Genomic DNA, 14,733 nt, shown 5'->3' with positions numbered 1-14,733 from the left:
GGAGACCGGACCACATCCCCAGACAGATCCATCCCCACCTCACCCCTTCCTTTTCCCTGCCAGTCCTGCGGCCGGGAACTCGCCACTCCGCTCCCTGGTATAGCTGGTGCAAAGCCGCCCTCTAGTGGCCGTCCAGGGGAGTCACTATCTCCAGGGTGCCGGGGCGTTATAGCACAGCAGTTCCCCGCCACTGCCGCTCGAGGGACGCGCGGTGCCAGGGGGCATAGTGCAGGGACACAGTGCTACGAGTGCAGGAGGAATCCCGCTCCAGAGACGGGTGGAGCTGCCCACCTGTGTGTGCAGGGGAAGCCTCCTGGGCAGTGCCCCCAGCCCCGCCCTCGAAGTCCAGGTTGGCAGCCGCCCCCCGGGCTGCTGGAGACTGCAGCCGTCCCTCTCACTGCATGCTGGCCGGCGGTGGGCAGGAGCTCCGCATCCCCCTCTGGGCATGGGGGTCCATGGGCGGGCACCAGGTTAGAGGTGCGCCCGGGGGCTTGGCTTTCCATAGTGTGGGGCGTGGCACAGGAAGGGAGAAAAGGAGGCTCTGAACCCCTGAACTGCCCTTCCTCGTGCTGAGCCCCAGGGGCTGGCATGGTGAGCGTTGCCCACATAGGCAGCCGACAGACCGGTCCCATGGGGGCAGGGTCTTTCTCGTGGGCTTTGGGCACCTGGCCTTCACAACCCAGGCATCCCAGACTGCACCAGGAGCCCTGTGGCACAGGGTGCTGTAGAGAGTGTTCTGGGGAGAGGCAGGAGGAGAGGGTGGGGCCAGGGGACAGCACCATCCTTTGTGTTCTACCCCATGGCACTTTTTGCAGGAGTCAGGTTGCCAGGCTGGGCTCCTGTTCCAATTGGGGTAAGGATGTTCTGCCTCCATTCAGCCCCACTGCAGTGTCAAATGACTGTCAGGTTTCTTTATTTGCATGCTGTTTTCCTGGGCTGTTAATCAGCTGCCACGTTCCACACCAGAAATGGCTGCATCTCATTGGTGGTTCAGGCCTTTCCTCTCTCGCTTTGCTTTGTAACTCTGCAGAGGGCCATGGAGCCTGCACAAATCCTGTGCCCTGAGTAGGCAGCGCCAGGGAGCCAGCAGCACTGCCTGAACACGGCCTCCTGGGGGTCCGTCACCCCGTTGCCATCCCTGCCCCTCGCTGAAGAAGAAAGCAGGACTCGGCGGTATCCCCAGTGCCCCGGAAGTGAGATTCACAGGGGCCAGGCCCCCAAGGGGTGGTGCTGCCAGGCCCTGGGGGACTCTGACATCTCCCTCTCTGCTTTCCCAGGGCTTTGTGTTCCTGCCCAAGACGGAGTGCGATGTGCGGGAGGTGGACTTTGCCAGGGCTCTGCGCCTGAGGCAGAACTCCATCGAGCCGGTCGCCTTCAGGGTCCCGCGAGTCAAGGTGGGTGGCATCGGACTCCCTGGGCTGCGCGGGGGGCTGGGCCAGGACAGTCTGAGCCCCAAGGAGCGAGCCCTGCCATGCTGCCTGCCCCCTCCCTTAGGGGGCTGGCCAGGCCGAGCCCCTTCACCCAGCATAGCCCCTAATCCCGGCCTTCCTCCCATGTGCAGAAGGACTATTTCCAGGACGACATCTACCCAGCCACTGCAGTGTGCTGGGAGCCAGCCCTCTCCGCCGCGGCCTGGTGCGCGGGCACCGATGGGCAGCACCGCACCATCAGCCTGCAGCCCCAGGACATGACGCCAGGTGGGTGAGGGCAGGGCCATGGGAGGCGGAGGGGCCCAGAGCGCCGGGCGCAGCGCAGGTGGCGGCTGGCCTCTGGGTGGTGCAGAGTGGGTCCCATGCACCTTCCTCTTCCCCACACGCACCAGCGTCGGGGGGGTGGAGTGAGGGCACTCAGGGGAGGAGGTGTCCCCAGCTATGTGGCACTGGGAGAAGGACCCATAGACCCAGCTGAGGCTGATCAGACCGGCAAACCCTTGCTGGGCTCAGGGTGGGCAGGGGGAGGGATCTGGGGGTCCTTGCCAGGCTCTGGGCAGGCAGGGTCCGCACCCCAGGCTGGCGTCTCTCTCTGGGACAGGAGGAGGCCAGGCAGGAGCCGTTCTTCGGTGGCCCTTTGTGAAGGCTGGTGAGCTCGGGGCTGGCCGGTACCAGGGCGGGGGGGGGGGGGGGCAGAGGGTGAGGAGGTGGGTGCTGATGCTGCTCTCTCCCTCTGGACCCATCTGTGCCAGTGAGCGCAGCCCCACAGGATGTGCCGTCCCGGAAGTACGTCCCGGCCTCGGTCTACCTGGAGGAGAAGTCTGATGAGCAGAAGAAGGAGGAGGTGGGCTGCCCCGGGGATCTGTGTGCTTTGACTCACCTCAGCTTGGCCACCCCAGCCAGCACTGCCCAGCCAGGCCCCCTGCCCCGACAGCTGCAGGCTGGACCTGGCCCAGTGCTGGGGACCACTGACCCTACTGGGTGCCCCCCTACCCTGTTGTCCATGCCAGGCACTGACCCCCCCCCCCCCCACAGAGCCCCCTCCCTGCTGGGTGCTAACCCTGCCCACCAGCCCCCTGGAGCCCCTTCCCCGCCTGGCACTGACCCTGCCCGCCAGCCTCCTGGAGCCCCTTCCCCACCAGGCACTGAACCCACCCATCAGCCCCATGGAGCCTCCTGCCAGACACTGACCCACCAGAACTCCCAGGGGAGGGGGGAGTATCTGGCACAACAGTGCCCACTGGACAGTTAGTCTCCATTCTGTGCCTGGGGCAGGGGAGCGGGACTGCAGTGCCTGTATTCCACCACCCGGCTGCCAGTAGCAGACACCATGGGGCCAGTGAGCGCTGGGAAGGCCCCCTGGGTCCCATTGCGGGACAGCACCGATGCTCTGCCCTTCTCCCCACAGCTGCTGAGCGCGATGGTGGCCAAGTTGGGTAACCGGGATGACCCCCTGCCGCAGGAATCCTTCGAAGGGGTGGATGAAGCGGAATGGGTAGGGCCAGGGGGCCTGCTCTGGGGGTGACAGGGGGGTGTTGCGACACGCTTCCCTGGGGGTGGGGGGCAGGAGCCAGTCACTCAGTTCACTGGCCGTGAGGGGAGGAGAGCTGGGGCCACAGTGCTGCCTGGACCCCACCTCCTGCTCCCCACCCCCACGGGGGAAGCTGGGCAGCGGGAGCTACGGATGGTTCCCTGAGAAGAAACCCTCATGGCCCTCCATATCCAGAGGGCTCTGTGGGGAGGCACAGAGCAATCACACCCCTCTGCCAGGAGCTCTGCCCGAGACGGGGGGTGGAATCCCAAGAGGACAGTATGCCTGGTGATCACACCCCTGTGCCAGGTGCCCTGCCCGAGACGTGGGGGGATCTGGAGAGGGCAGCATGTCCAGTGATCACACCCCTGTGCCAGGCACCCTGCCCGGGCTCCCGCTCACTCCATCTCTTTCTTTGTAGGACTAGCTCTGGAGGGGTGACTCCTGTTTCCTGGGACCGCAATCTCCTCCATGCCAATGCTGCTGGCTCCCCACCTCCCTGCCTGGCCTTCACAGCCCCCACACTGAGGCCTTGCTTTTTGCTGGACTGTGCCCACACCCCAGGGCTTCGCCGCTCCCCAATCCAGCACCGATCTCCCTGGAGGGCCTCAGGCCCAGCCCAGGCCCTTTCCCAAAGAGCCCGGGAAGCCGGCTCTGCGCCAGGCTCTGCCTTGTTACCTAAGGGCTAATGGACTGAGTGAGCCAGATCCTGCCAGCTTCGCCAGGCTGCACCCTCCTCTCCGTGTGGGGTCTGGGAGGGCTATGGACACTCTGCTGACCGCGGTGCTGCCGGGCCAGGGCTGGCCGTGCTGGCTGTGGCTTCGGCCAGTTTATACCCTCTGCCCGTTGGACCAGCAGGCTCCTCTGGGCACCTCAAATCACCCATCCTCGAGCAGAGCTGCTCGTCGGTTGGCTGATGTTCACATTGTGCTTGGGCCCCAGCCGATGGCACTGTGGTGGTAACCACTGCGGGCAAGGACAGAGCCACCCTGGGGGCTGCAAGGCTGGGGAAAGAGAGGGCCGTGGGGAGCTGGGGATGCCACCGTGGGATCCGGGGGCTTCCCAGCCTGGCCTTTCATAGCCACCAACCCTCCCTGTTCTCGCAACACAATCTCTTTAGCCCGACTGAGCATGGCCCCCAAGCAAAGGCGCGGCCTGCAGCACCTCCTTCAGGCCAGCCCAGCTCACAACGCACTGGGCTTTAGGGGTCTGATACCCAGGGCTGCAGGTGCCTTGAACACCTCCACAAGTCTACTCCAGAGCACTTGCACATGCCTCACGCGTCTTTCAGGCTGCGGGGAGCAAGGGCCAGAGGCTGGAATCACTGCGGCACAATGTACACCAAGTGTCTTCTCTGAGTTCGGCTGTTGCCCCGCTGCACCTGTCGATCCAGTGCTGGGGTCTGGCCTGGGATTGTTCTTCAGTTCAGATCTGAAGGCGAAGTCACACTTGTTCTGTTTCCCCTCCGGCAGACATTCAAAGCACAAGCCTTCCCAAGAGGGGCACCACACCCTGGCCTCGAGGGCTGCCTGTCTGGAGGGTGGGCAGGAGTCGCTGGTGGGTAGCCTTGGCAGAGAGCAGGGATGGCACAGGCTTGGAGCTTAGCACTGTGGTTCAGGAACCCAAGGGTGCCCGGCCTGTGTGGCACGGCCAGCCCAGGCCTGGGCCCAGCCGCAGCAGAGCTTCCACTACAACCCCACTGGCACGCCTCTGGAGCCTCCCCTCTACCCCAGGCTGGGCTTGGGGCACAGGCTGCTGCTGCGGGTGGGTGGTGCCCTCTTGGTTACAACTTGGACTCAAGTTCCAGGTACTATTACTGATTTCCCTCTGACCCTGGCATTTAGTGCAGCGCCCCCATCAGCTCGGGCGGGCGGTACCCGAGGGCTCCAGATGCTTGCCCTGCTGCTTGTGGGATACCCAGTCTGGACGGCTCCAGGGCTGCCAGGCTGGCATCCTTCCCCAGCATTACATTCGCTCTGCGCAATATTTCACCAACAGTGTGAGTCTTTAGCCCACCTAGGCAGTGTCTCGCAGAGAGTGCGTGATGTCACCCAGTATGTGACCTGCCTGGGCGCTGGGGGAATGTTCTCTTGGGGTGAGAGAGCAGAGCTGAGCTACCCTGAGCCAAGACCCACAGCTGCCCAGCCCTTCCTGGAGGGCCTGGCACCGCAAGGGGCATTGCCTTGCCAGCAAGCCCAAGTGCCAGAGCAGGACTGGGGCTGTGCTTTGTAAGGCCCGGGAGCCTGGGGGTGGGGACTCAGTGGGTGTCTGCTGGGAGAGGACAAATGCCAGCAAGCCAGTGGAGAGGAGGGAGGGGGCTTCTGAAACGGCGCCGCGAGTTTTAATAAAAAATGATATTTTAAACCAAACAAACGGAGGCAGCAAATCTATAGTCCCTGAAAGGCAGCATGGCAGGCAAAGCCTCCTCCTTCTCCAGGGCTGTGGGGGATGGATTCTCACACCTGCCTCTTGGCTGGCTGGTGCCGCAGCTCCCTGTTGATGCTGGCCTGTGGCCAACTCCCACTTGCCCGTCATCTGGATGTCTTTGCAGCCCAGCTCATGGGCTGCAGCTGCTGGGAGGGCCAAGCCCAATGCAGGTAGCCAGTGTGGGCAGGGAGTCCCTGAACCACTGCAGCCGACTGTGCCTTCTCCCCTCGGACCCAGTGCTCCTGTGGGTGAGCCTTAGTGCTCACCACCACAGTTGTGGCCAATGGAAGGTGCCTCCCAGGGCTCTGCCAGCCCTCCATTTTTCTTGGTGGGATACAGGGGTGCAGCGGTGGTACACCCCAGCCCCTGAGCCCAGCGCATCGTCTTGCAGCCAGCTGTTTTCAGGGCCGGGCACTCTCAGCTCCCACTAGGCACATCACTGACGCTCCGGCCCGGCCCGCTTGGAGCCTGCAGGGGCTGTGTTCACAGCTCAGGACTAGGACTCCCTGCAGCTCGGGAGACAGCTGCCCCTGGTGCGGGCACCGCCTGGGAGGGGTTGGGAGTTGCAGCTGCGTTACGCCTGGGCCCGGGGGCGGGCAAGGCTGTGCCCTCATGGAGGTGACCCAAAACATGGAGAGGATTGAGTTCAGATGCTAGGCCCTGGGGGAAGGGAACTGCCACTGCCGCAGGGTAACTGTTGGCTCCCTGTTGTTCTCGTGACGGCTATTGCACCGGGCCTGGGTGGAAGGCAGGCAGCAAGGGCAACCTACGAAAGCCCCCCCCCCCCTTGGCTGATTGTTTGAAGTCTGGGTTTGTAGTGATTTGGAACCAAACCTAAACATGTTGAAATTGGCCATTCAAGGGACTGGAGGTCTGGCTCAGGGGTCCTTCACCTGTCAAGCTGCCCCAGAGCCACGGCTGGAGTCACGAACGTGGGAGCTCTGGGGTCTCCAACTCTGTTGACTTGGTGGGCTGCCCCAGAGCTGGGGCGCCTGCCCAGGGTTTCCAGGCTCGCCTCCCTGCCTGGCCACCCCAGCCAGTGTTGATCCCAGGGCACTCAGCTCGCCGGGGCGGGTCGTGCCAGGGACGTGGCCAAATGCCAGCTCAGGCAGTTCCCTGCTGCCCCCGCGTCCTCCCTGCCAGGGCGATGGGGCCGGGCCCCCATGGCTGTGCCCATGGCTGTGCCCACGTGGCCGGTCCCAGCCGGGGGGGACACACCCCAGGGGCCGCGGGTGCGGAGCGTGGCGGATCTCGGGCCGGGTCAGGACCCAAAGCCCCAACCCAAGCGCTGCAGATGGGCCGTGGCGCGGCTGCCCCCCGCACCGCGGAGGGTGGCTTGGGGTCAGGCCGGGGGGCGCTGGGGCAACGATGGGGATGAGCGGCCTGGCCCCCGGGACAGGGGGCACCCAGCCCCGCCCCCGCTGCAGCCTCCCCGCCGTCCGCCAGGGGGCGCGCTCCCCTCTCGCGCGGCGCTCGGCACCTACCGCTCGCTGGCCGCGGGGACACTCCGCCCAGCGCCGTCTCTATGGCGCCCCCGCGGGGGCCGCTGCCCTTCGCTCCCTGAGCCGGAGCCTGCTGCAGGCCGGAAGCGCCGGGGACATGGTGAGCGGGGCCGGGGTCGCTGCCCCGAGCCGGGCTCCCCAGCCGCGCTCCGTCCTGCGCAGGCCCCGCCGCGGGGTGCCGGCCCCGGGCCCCTCTGCCCGGCGGGCGCCGGAGGTTGGGTCCACGGACTCGCCCGCGGGGCCCCTCGCGGCGCTGGGGGGAGCCCGGGCGGCCCCGGCCCCGGCCCGCGGAAAGCGGCTGGTTCCGTGCGGCTCGGCCGGGCCCGTCTGAGCGGCAGCAGCCTGGGCGGCCCAGAACAGCCGCCGGGCTCCCCCCCCCCCCGGTGCCGGGCTCCCCCCCCCCCCCCGGTGCCGGGCTCCCCCCCCCCCCCGGTGCCGGGCTCTCCCCCCCCCCCCGGTGCCGGGCTCTCCCCCCCCCCCGGTGCCGGGCTCCCCCCCCCCCCCCGGTGCCGGCGGCGCGAGGTCAGGGAGCCATCCGTCCGTCGCCCCGGTACGCTCTGTCCATGGCAAGCGGCCCTGGGCAGAGCGTGCGTGTGCCGAGGCCCTGGGGGCTGGGAACACTCCCCTGGCTCGGGGGAGGGGGGCCCGGGCGGCCCTCGACCCGCTCTGCCCGGGCTCCTGACCGCCGCTGGGAGGGGTGAGCCCAGCGCCTGGCGTCCGTGTACAGCGGCCTGTCTGGTCGCGTTCACATGCTAATGCAGGGGCATTAGCTGCTCCTCCGTTTCCGGTGCCCAGGGCCGGGCTGGCCTTGCCCTGCAGCCAGCCAGCAGGGACGTGCCGCTGCCTGGCCGCTAGAAGGCGCTCGCTGCGTAACAGGAACACCCGGGCTGCTGGGCGCAAAGGCTGGGGTTACTCTGAGTTCAGGTGCACGGTCTGGTGAAGTCTCCCCCCGCCCCCCAGTGCAGGGTTTGTCTAGAGCCGCACTGTGCATCGCCAGCTGTGCGGCCTCCCTTCCCTTTTGCATCCAGTGCCCAGCGAGCATTGGGGTCGCCTCTGGCTGCCTTTCCTGGGCTCCCATAGCCAGCGATTTAACTAGTCCCAGGGCACTGGCCCTATTGGTCCCTGATCTGCCCCACGCTCTTTTGGACCATGTTGTGTCACTGGCTGGGCTAACCGATTGCTGGTGTTTTGGCAGGGTGAATGCTTTGGGGGAGGAGAGTGCTTTTAAGCTGACTAGTGCCTGAGTTGTGCGCGGGAGGGGGAGCTGCTGGATCTCCCTATTTACCTGATTCCCTTCCGAGGAGTAACCTGGGCACACGCACTCAGAAGGCTCCTTCTGTAGGCCCCTGTCAGCAGGAGGCATTTGACTGCTTGTGCTTTGTCTGCAGGCCAAGTACCTGGCGCAGATCATCGTGGTGGGGGTGCAGGTGGTGGGCAGGGCCTTCGCTCGGGCGCTCAGGCAGGAATTTGCAGGTAAGCACCAGTCACCGTCGCCAGCCTTCTCTCTTGCATCCAAGGGGGATATCCATGGAAACCTCATGTTGTCCTTGAGGGTGACCCCCAGCCTTGGCTCTGCTGGCGGGCACCGGGCCTGTGCTGCTGAGCTCCCCCTGCAGCCTGTGGCTGGGGAAGGCAGCCTGGATTGGCACCTTCACTTGTGAGAACTGCTCAGTAATGTGTTACCTGCACGGACCCAGGCTCGTAACACGAACTGCTGCCAGGCAGGGAGCAGGGAGGGGGACCTGGGCTGGGATTCCAGTGTTTCCTGGGGGCCCTGCTCGGTGGCTGATTGGGCCAGGCTTACTGGGTGGCCCTGGTGGGGACAGTTCTGAGTGCTGTACAGAGAGCAGGGGGATCCTCTGGGAGGGAGGGCAGGATCATCCCCATTGCTACACACAGCCTGTGACAGACTGGAATTGAACCCAGGCATCCTTGGCTCATGTGGCCACGCCCTGCGCTCCCACCCCCGTTCCCTTATGTCCATAGAGGTCCTGTAGCACTTCCCTTTGCATGTTCAATAGCCCCAGGTAAGCTCTCCTGTGAACGCTGTGGCCAGGTGCGCCAGGGAGAGCGGGCTGTGACTGGAGGAGTGATCAGCTTGGGGTCTCTCTGAACAGCCAACCGAGCAGCGGCCGATGCGCGGGGACGTGCTGGACCCCAGTCTGCTGCAGCCACCAGCATCTCAGGGATCAGCCTGCAGGAGGCCCAGCAGATCCTCAACATCTCCAAGCTCAGCCCAGAGGAAATTCAGAAGGTAAAGTCATGGCTTGGAGCAGGACAGTCCAGCAGGCAGGCCTGCATGGCAGCAGGTTGCTGAGAGGCCAGCCCCTTTTCCCCAGCTGAAGCCTGGTGTTCTTGCTCTGGCAAACACTGCCAAATTAAATGTAAAAATGTAATAAGAAAAGCAAAAAAGGAGTTTGAAGAACAGCTAGCCAAAAACTCAAAAGGTAATAACAAAATGTTTTTTAAGTACATCAGAAGCAGGAAGCCTGCTAAACAACCAGTGGGGCCTCTGGACGATCGAGATACAAAAGGAGCACTTAAAGACGATAAAGTCATCGCGGAGAAACTAAATGAATTCTTGCTTCAGTCTTCACGGCTGAAGATGTTAGGGAGATTCCCAAACCTGAGCCGTCTTTTATAGGTGACAAATATGAGGAATTGTCACAGATTGAAGTGACACTAGAGGAGGTTTTGGAACTGAGAAACTTAACGGTAACAAGTCACCGGGACCAGATGGCATTCACCCAAGAGTTCTGAAAGAACTCAAATGTGAAATTGCGGAACTATTAACTATGGTTTGTAACCTGTCCTTTAAATCAGCTACTGTACCCAGTGACTGGAAGATACCTAATGTAACACCAATATTTAAGAGAGGCTCTAGAGGTGATCCTGGCAATTACAGACCGGTAAGTCTAACGTTAGTACCGGGCAAATTAGTTGAAACAATAGTAAAGAATAAAATTGTCAGACACATAGAAGAACATAAATTGTTGCACAAAAGTCAACACAGTTTCTGTAAAGGGAGATCATGTCTTACTAATCTATTAGAGTTCTTTGAGGGGGTCAACAAACATGTGGACAAGGGGGATGCAGTGGACATAGTGTCCTTAGATTTCCAGAAAGCCTTTAACAAGGTCCCTCACCAAAGGCTCTAATTTAAATTAAGTTGTCATGGGATAAGAGGGAAGATCCTTTCATGGACTGAGAACTGGTTAAAAGACAGGGAACAAAGGGTAGGAATAAACGGTAAATTTTCAGAATGTAGAGGGGTAACCAGTGGTGAGCTGGAACCGGTTCCCAGAACCGATTGTTAAATTTGGACAACCGGTTCTAAAAGGGCTTCTAAATTTAACAACCGGCCAAAAGTGGTGCCCTAGGCCACCGACTCCATGGGTATTCCAGGGCTGGAGCACCCACGGGGAAAATTTGGTGGGTGCAGAGCACCCACCGGCAGCTCCCCGTCGAGCCCCAGCTCGCCTCCGCCCCACCTCCGCCCCTGAGTTACTCTCTGCCCCGCTCTGCTTCTCCGCTTCAGGCCCAAGGAGGCAGAGTGGAGGTGAGGTGGGGCGGGGGGGGTGCAAGGAGGGTCACCCGCGCTGCAGCAAGTAACCCAGGGGGCATGCAGGGGAACCGCTCCCCACCCCAGCTCCCCTCTGCCTCCCTGGGCCTGAGTGCGAAGCCGCCGCTTCCTTTTCAGCCCTTCCCGCTTGAACAACTGATTCGTGGGAAACCGGGGTGGGGAGGGGGGCAGAAAAGCAGAGCAGGGCAGCGCGTTCAGGGGAGGAGACGGAGCAGAGGTGAGCTGGGGCCAGGTGTGGGACGGGGAGCTGCCGGTGGGTGCTCTGTACCCACCAAATTTTCCCCATGGGTGCTCCAGCTCCGGAGCACCCACGGAGTCAGCGCCTAAGACACCACTTTTGATGTGATCAGTGGGGGGAACTAGTGGTGTTCCCCAAGGGTCAGTCCTAGGACCAGTCCTATTCAACCTATTCATAAATGATCTGGAGAAAGGGGTAAACGGCGAGGTGGCAAAGTTTGCAGATGATACTAAGCTGCTCAAGATAGTTCAGACCAAAGCAGACTGTGAAGAACTTCAAAAAGATCTCACAAAACTAAGTGAATGGGCAACAAAATGGCAAATGAAATTTAATGTGGATAAATGTAAAGCACACTGGAAAAAATAACAATGTGATGGGGGCTAATTTAGCTACAACGAATTAGGAGAAAGATCTTGGAGTCATCTTGGATAGTTCTCTGAAGACGTCCACGCAGTGTGTAGCGGCGGTCAAAAAAGCAAATGGGATGTTAGGAATCATTAAAAAAGCGATAAGAGAATAAGATGGAGAATCTCTTATTGCCCTTATATAGATAATGGTACGTCCGCATCTTGAATACTGCATACAGATGTGGTCCCCTCATCTCAAAAAAGATATACTGACATAAGAAAAGGTTCAGAAAAGGGCAACTAAAATGATTAGGGGTTTGGATCGGGTCCTATATGAGGAGAGATTAAAGAGACTAGGACTTTTCAGCTTGGAAAAGAGGAGACTAAGGGGGGATATGATAGAGGTCTATAAAATCATGAGTGGTGTGGAGAAAGTGAATAAGGAAAAGTTATTTACTTGATCCCATAATATAAGAACTAGGGGCCACCAAATGAAATTAATGGGTAGCAGGTTTAAAACAAACAAAAGGAAGTTCTTCTTCACTCAGCGCACAGTCAACCTGTGGAACTCCTTGCCTGAGGAGATTGTGAAGGCTAGGACTATAACAAGGTTTAAAAGAGAACTGGATACATTCATGGAGGTTAAGTCCATTAATGGCTATTAGCCAGGATGGGTAAGGAATGGTGTCCCTAGCCTCTGTTTGTCAGAGGGTGGAGATGGATGGCAGGAGAGAGATCACTAGATATTTTGTTAGGTTCACTCCCTCGGGGACACCTGGTATTGGCCACTGTCGATAGGATACTGGGTTGGATGGACCTTTGGTCTGATCCAATATGGCCATTCTTACGTTCTTATGGCAGGAAATGGCTGGGTGGCGGCATGTTTTGTTCCAGGGAGTGCGTGTGGGTGGCTAGTTAGGGCTGGGCACCTCTGATCTCAGTGCAGCAGCTTCCTTCAGCAGGTCTGTTACTCATGGTGCACTGAGGCACTCGCACCTTCCCCTCTACCCCGGGACCCTTCTTGGCTTGCCCTGTAATCAGGGCTTTCCAGTGCTGCAGAGGGGAGAGAGGTTCTGGGCTGAAGTGCTTGGACTCAACCCCCCATGACAGCCCCCCAGCAAATTTGCACGCCCTTGCTGGCGGAGTGTCAGTGAGCGAGGGTGGCTGCTCCCTCTTCCTCAGGACGCAGGCACTGCCATGGCTGTCCCCTGGAGGGACCTGTCACTATGGCTGAGAACAGCCAGCTGGCAATGCGCCGAAATGAAGAGCGAGGGGCAGCTGGGAGAGGCAGCTCACAGTTGGCTTGTTTCCTTTGGCAGAACTACGATCACTTATTCAAGGTGAATGATAAGTCAGTGGGGGGATCGTTTTACCTGCAGTCTAAGGTAAGCGGGGCATTGGATGGGTCTGGGCATCCGTCCTGCTCTGTGCCAGGCTATTGGGCTGGCCTCGCAGGTTCAGGGGCTGGCTGGCTCTCTTAGGAGCTGGCGCTTGGGGCTGGAGGCTCAAAGACTGTCATCACTGTTTGTGGCGCTCTAATTACCCCTTTGAGCAGAAGCAGACCTTTTCAGGGGTTTTTGCCAGGGTGAACGTCCTGCTGGCAGTGCCCTCTTGGTGTCTCCATCCCCACGCCCTGCCCACATACCCCCACACCTCTCTGGGCCCCCTGTCACACAGGCTAGACCCTGGGTGTCTCCGATGGCAGCATGTTGGACCCTGAGAAAGGCAGAGTTCCCTGGGGTCTGGCACAGCGTCCGTTTGCCATCCTGTGCTCTCTGGAGCATGTGGATTGAGGGGGCAAACTTCCCTGGGCTACAGCATCTTTCTCAGATCCCTCTGCTGCTGCATGGTGGGGCCTGGCCTGGAGCCAGTATCAGCAGCCCCCCATGCCAGTCACCAGTGTTCCCTCTAATTTTTTACGTCCGTGTGCGGAATTAATTTTTGTATGTGCACCAATATGGAGGTGATGTGTGACACATCATCTTCATATTGGTGCACATAACTCATGTGATGGGCGTGGGGCCAAGGGGTTTGGAGTGTCGGAGGGGATTCACGGCTGGGGTAGAGGGTTGCAGCATGGGGGGATGAGGGCTCTGGTTGGGGGTGCAGGCTCTGGGGAGGGGTTTGGCGTGTGGGAGGGGGCTCAAGGCTGGGGCAGAGGGTGGGGGCTCTGGGGTGGGGCCAGGGATGATGGGTTTGGGGTGCAGGCTGCCCTGGGGCTGCGGTGGGGAGAGATGACTCCCCTCAGCCCTCTCTTGCCTCAGGATCTCGGGGCTGGGGAGCGGCATGTCTCCCCGGCCGTGGCAGCTCTGGTGGGCCTGGGCCGGGCTGAGGGAGATGCTCCTCCCCTGGCCAAGACAGGTCCACGCTGGGGCCGGGCTGAGGGAGGGGTTCCTCTCCCCCAGCCGCAACAGGTCCACGCTGGGGCCAGCGGGGAGGGGCACCTCTCCTCACCTGAGCCCCTGCACGGGGCTTAATAGGTAGCTGCGCAGCTTAGAGGGAATTTAGCCAGTCACGTTGGTGGTTTCTGCTGCCTCCTCCTGGCTGCCCTGTGAAGTGCAGCCATGTCCCTTGGCTATCCTGGGCCTGAGGCGTGGCCCACGTATGGCGGACTGGGCGGTAGGTGAGACTCATTGGAGACACTGTCCCACAGGTGGTGAGAGCCAAGGAGCGGCTGGATGAAGAGCTTCGAATCGAGGCCCAGAGACAGAATGAAAGAGAACAGGGGCAGAAGCCAAAGACGTAACTACTCCCCATGCCCTCTTCTCAGCCCCTCTAAATTATAGCCAGCCAATAAATCTCCTCTCTGCAGCTTCTTCTGTGTGGTTTGGAATCAGGGGATTCCGTGGGGGAGCTGGGTGGGGGTCACAGCCTGGCCCATTGCTCTGCGGGCAGCTGTATCCACTACCGGATGGCCAGGGACTTCCCATAATGCACTAGGACAATTGGGCAACGAGATAGATGGGGGAGGACCATTCCTTCCTGGACCATTCGCCTTGAAACATGGCGTCCAATTGTCCCCACCTGCCGCAGAGCCAGAAATGCCTGGTGCTATATGCAGCCAGCTGGCTGCCTCCTTGGGAGCCCCATGCTTTAGAACAGAGGTGGGCAAACTACGGGTTGCATCCAACCCATCAGACCTTTTAATTTGGCCTTCAAGTTCCTGCCAGGAAGTGGGGTCGGGGGCTTGCTCCACTCCGTGCAGCTCCCAAAAGCAGCAGCATGTCCCCCCTCCGTCTCCTACACGTAGTGGCAGCCAGGGGGCTCCACACAATGCCCCCGCCCCAAGCACTGGCTCTGCAGCTCTCATTGGCTGGGAACCCAGAGCTGGCGCTGCATCTCCACGTAGGAGCCGGAGGGGGGACATGCTGTTGCTTCCGGGAGCTACTCGAGGTAAGTGCCACCTGGAGCCTGCACCCCTGACCTCCTCCCAACCCCCTGCCCCAGCCCTGATCCTCCTCCCACCCTCCGAACCCCTCCATCCTAGGCTGGAGCACTCTCCTGCACCCCAAAACTCCTCAGCCCCAGCCCCAGTCCAGAGCCCGCACCCCTGCCCCAGCCCAGAGCTCCCTCCTGCACCCCACACCCCTTATTTCTGGCCCCACCCAAGAGCCCACACCCCCAGCTGGAGCCCTCACCCGCTCCTGCACCCCAACCCCCAATTTCATGGGCATT

At 61.2% G+C, this 14,733-nt stretch overlaps 2 protein-coding genes across 6 annotated transcripts in view; both read left to right on the top strand.

The window, feature by feature from the left end:
- CORO7 (coronin 7) overlaps positions 1-6,588 on the top strand; it is a 205,703-nt gene extending 199,115 nt beyond the window's left edge. The window contains exons 24-28 of the mRNA XM_084640902.1: positions 1,278-1,394; positions 1,562-1,697; positions 2,183-2,274; positions 2,839-2,925; positions 3,383-6,588. Of these exons, the coding sequence (XP_084497028.1) occupies positions 1,278-1,394; positions 1,562-1,697; positions 2,183-2,274; positions 2,839-2,925; positions 3,383-3,388 (438 nt within the window). The 3' untranslated portion in view covers positions 3,389-6,588. The remainder of the gene's footprint in view (positions 1-1,277; positions 1,395-1,561; positions 1,698-2,182; positions 2,275-2,838; positions 2,926-3,382) is intronic.
- A 153-nt stretch (positions 6,589-6,741) lies between these two features.
- Positions 6,742-13,869, top strand: PAM16 (presequence translocase associated motor 16). 5 transcript variants are annotated; one of them, XR_014713274.1, is made up of 6 exons: positions 6,742-7,104; positions 8,279-8,363; positions 9,008-9,144; positions 9,714-9,799; positions 12,378-12,443; positions 13,712-13,869. XR_014713274.1 is itself a non-coding variant. In XM_084640905.1 (6 exons), exons 1-6 carry the CDS (start codon positions 6,757-6,759, stop codon positions 13,802-13,804), a joined length of 762 nt encoding a protein of 253 aa, XP_084497031.1. In that variant the 5' UTR covers positions 6,742-6,756; the 3' UTR covers positions 13,805-13,869. The 5 variants fall into 5 exon arrangements, 4 of the variants coding, with proteins under 4 accessions (XP_084497031.1, XP_084497030.1, XP_084497033.1 ...); XM_084640905.1 differs by having other exon boundaries at positions 6,742-6,990; positions 8,947-9,144; XM_084640904.1 differs by having other exon boundaries at positions 8,947-9,144.
- The last annotated feature ends 864 nt before the right edge of the window (positions 13,870-14,733 follow it).

Source organism: Lepidochelys olivacea (genome assembly GCF_965140295.1).
Source record: "Lepidochelys olivacea isolate rLepOli2 genome assembly, chromosome: 10".
NCBI classification, from domain to species: Eukaryota; Metazoa; Chordata; order Testudines; family Cheloniidae; genus Lepidochelys; species Lepidochelys olivacea.
This window is presented reverse-complemented; position numbering and strand designations above follow the sequence as displayed.

Excerpts from the sequence above, each read along its gene's own strand:
- PAM16 (XM_084640904.1), top strand. The coding sequence starts at position 6,757 with ATGGGGATGAGCGGCCTGGCCCCCGGGACAGGGGGCACCCAGCCCCGC. Across the intron at positions 9,800-12,377 it reads ATCCTGGCAATTACAGACCG|AACTACGATCACTTATTCAA; the intron begins GTAAGTCTAACG and ends TTCCTTTGGCAG. Across the intron at positions 12,444-13,711 it reads CGTTTTACCTGCAGTCTAAG|GTGGTGAGAGCCAAGGAGCG; the intron begins GTAAGCGGGGCA and ends ACTGTCCCACAG.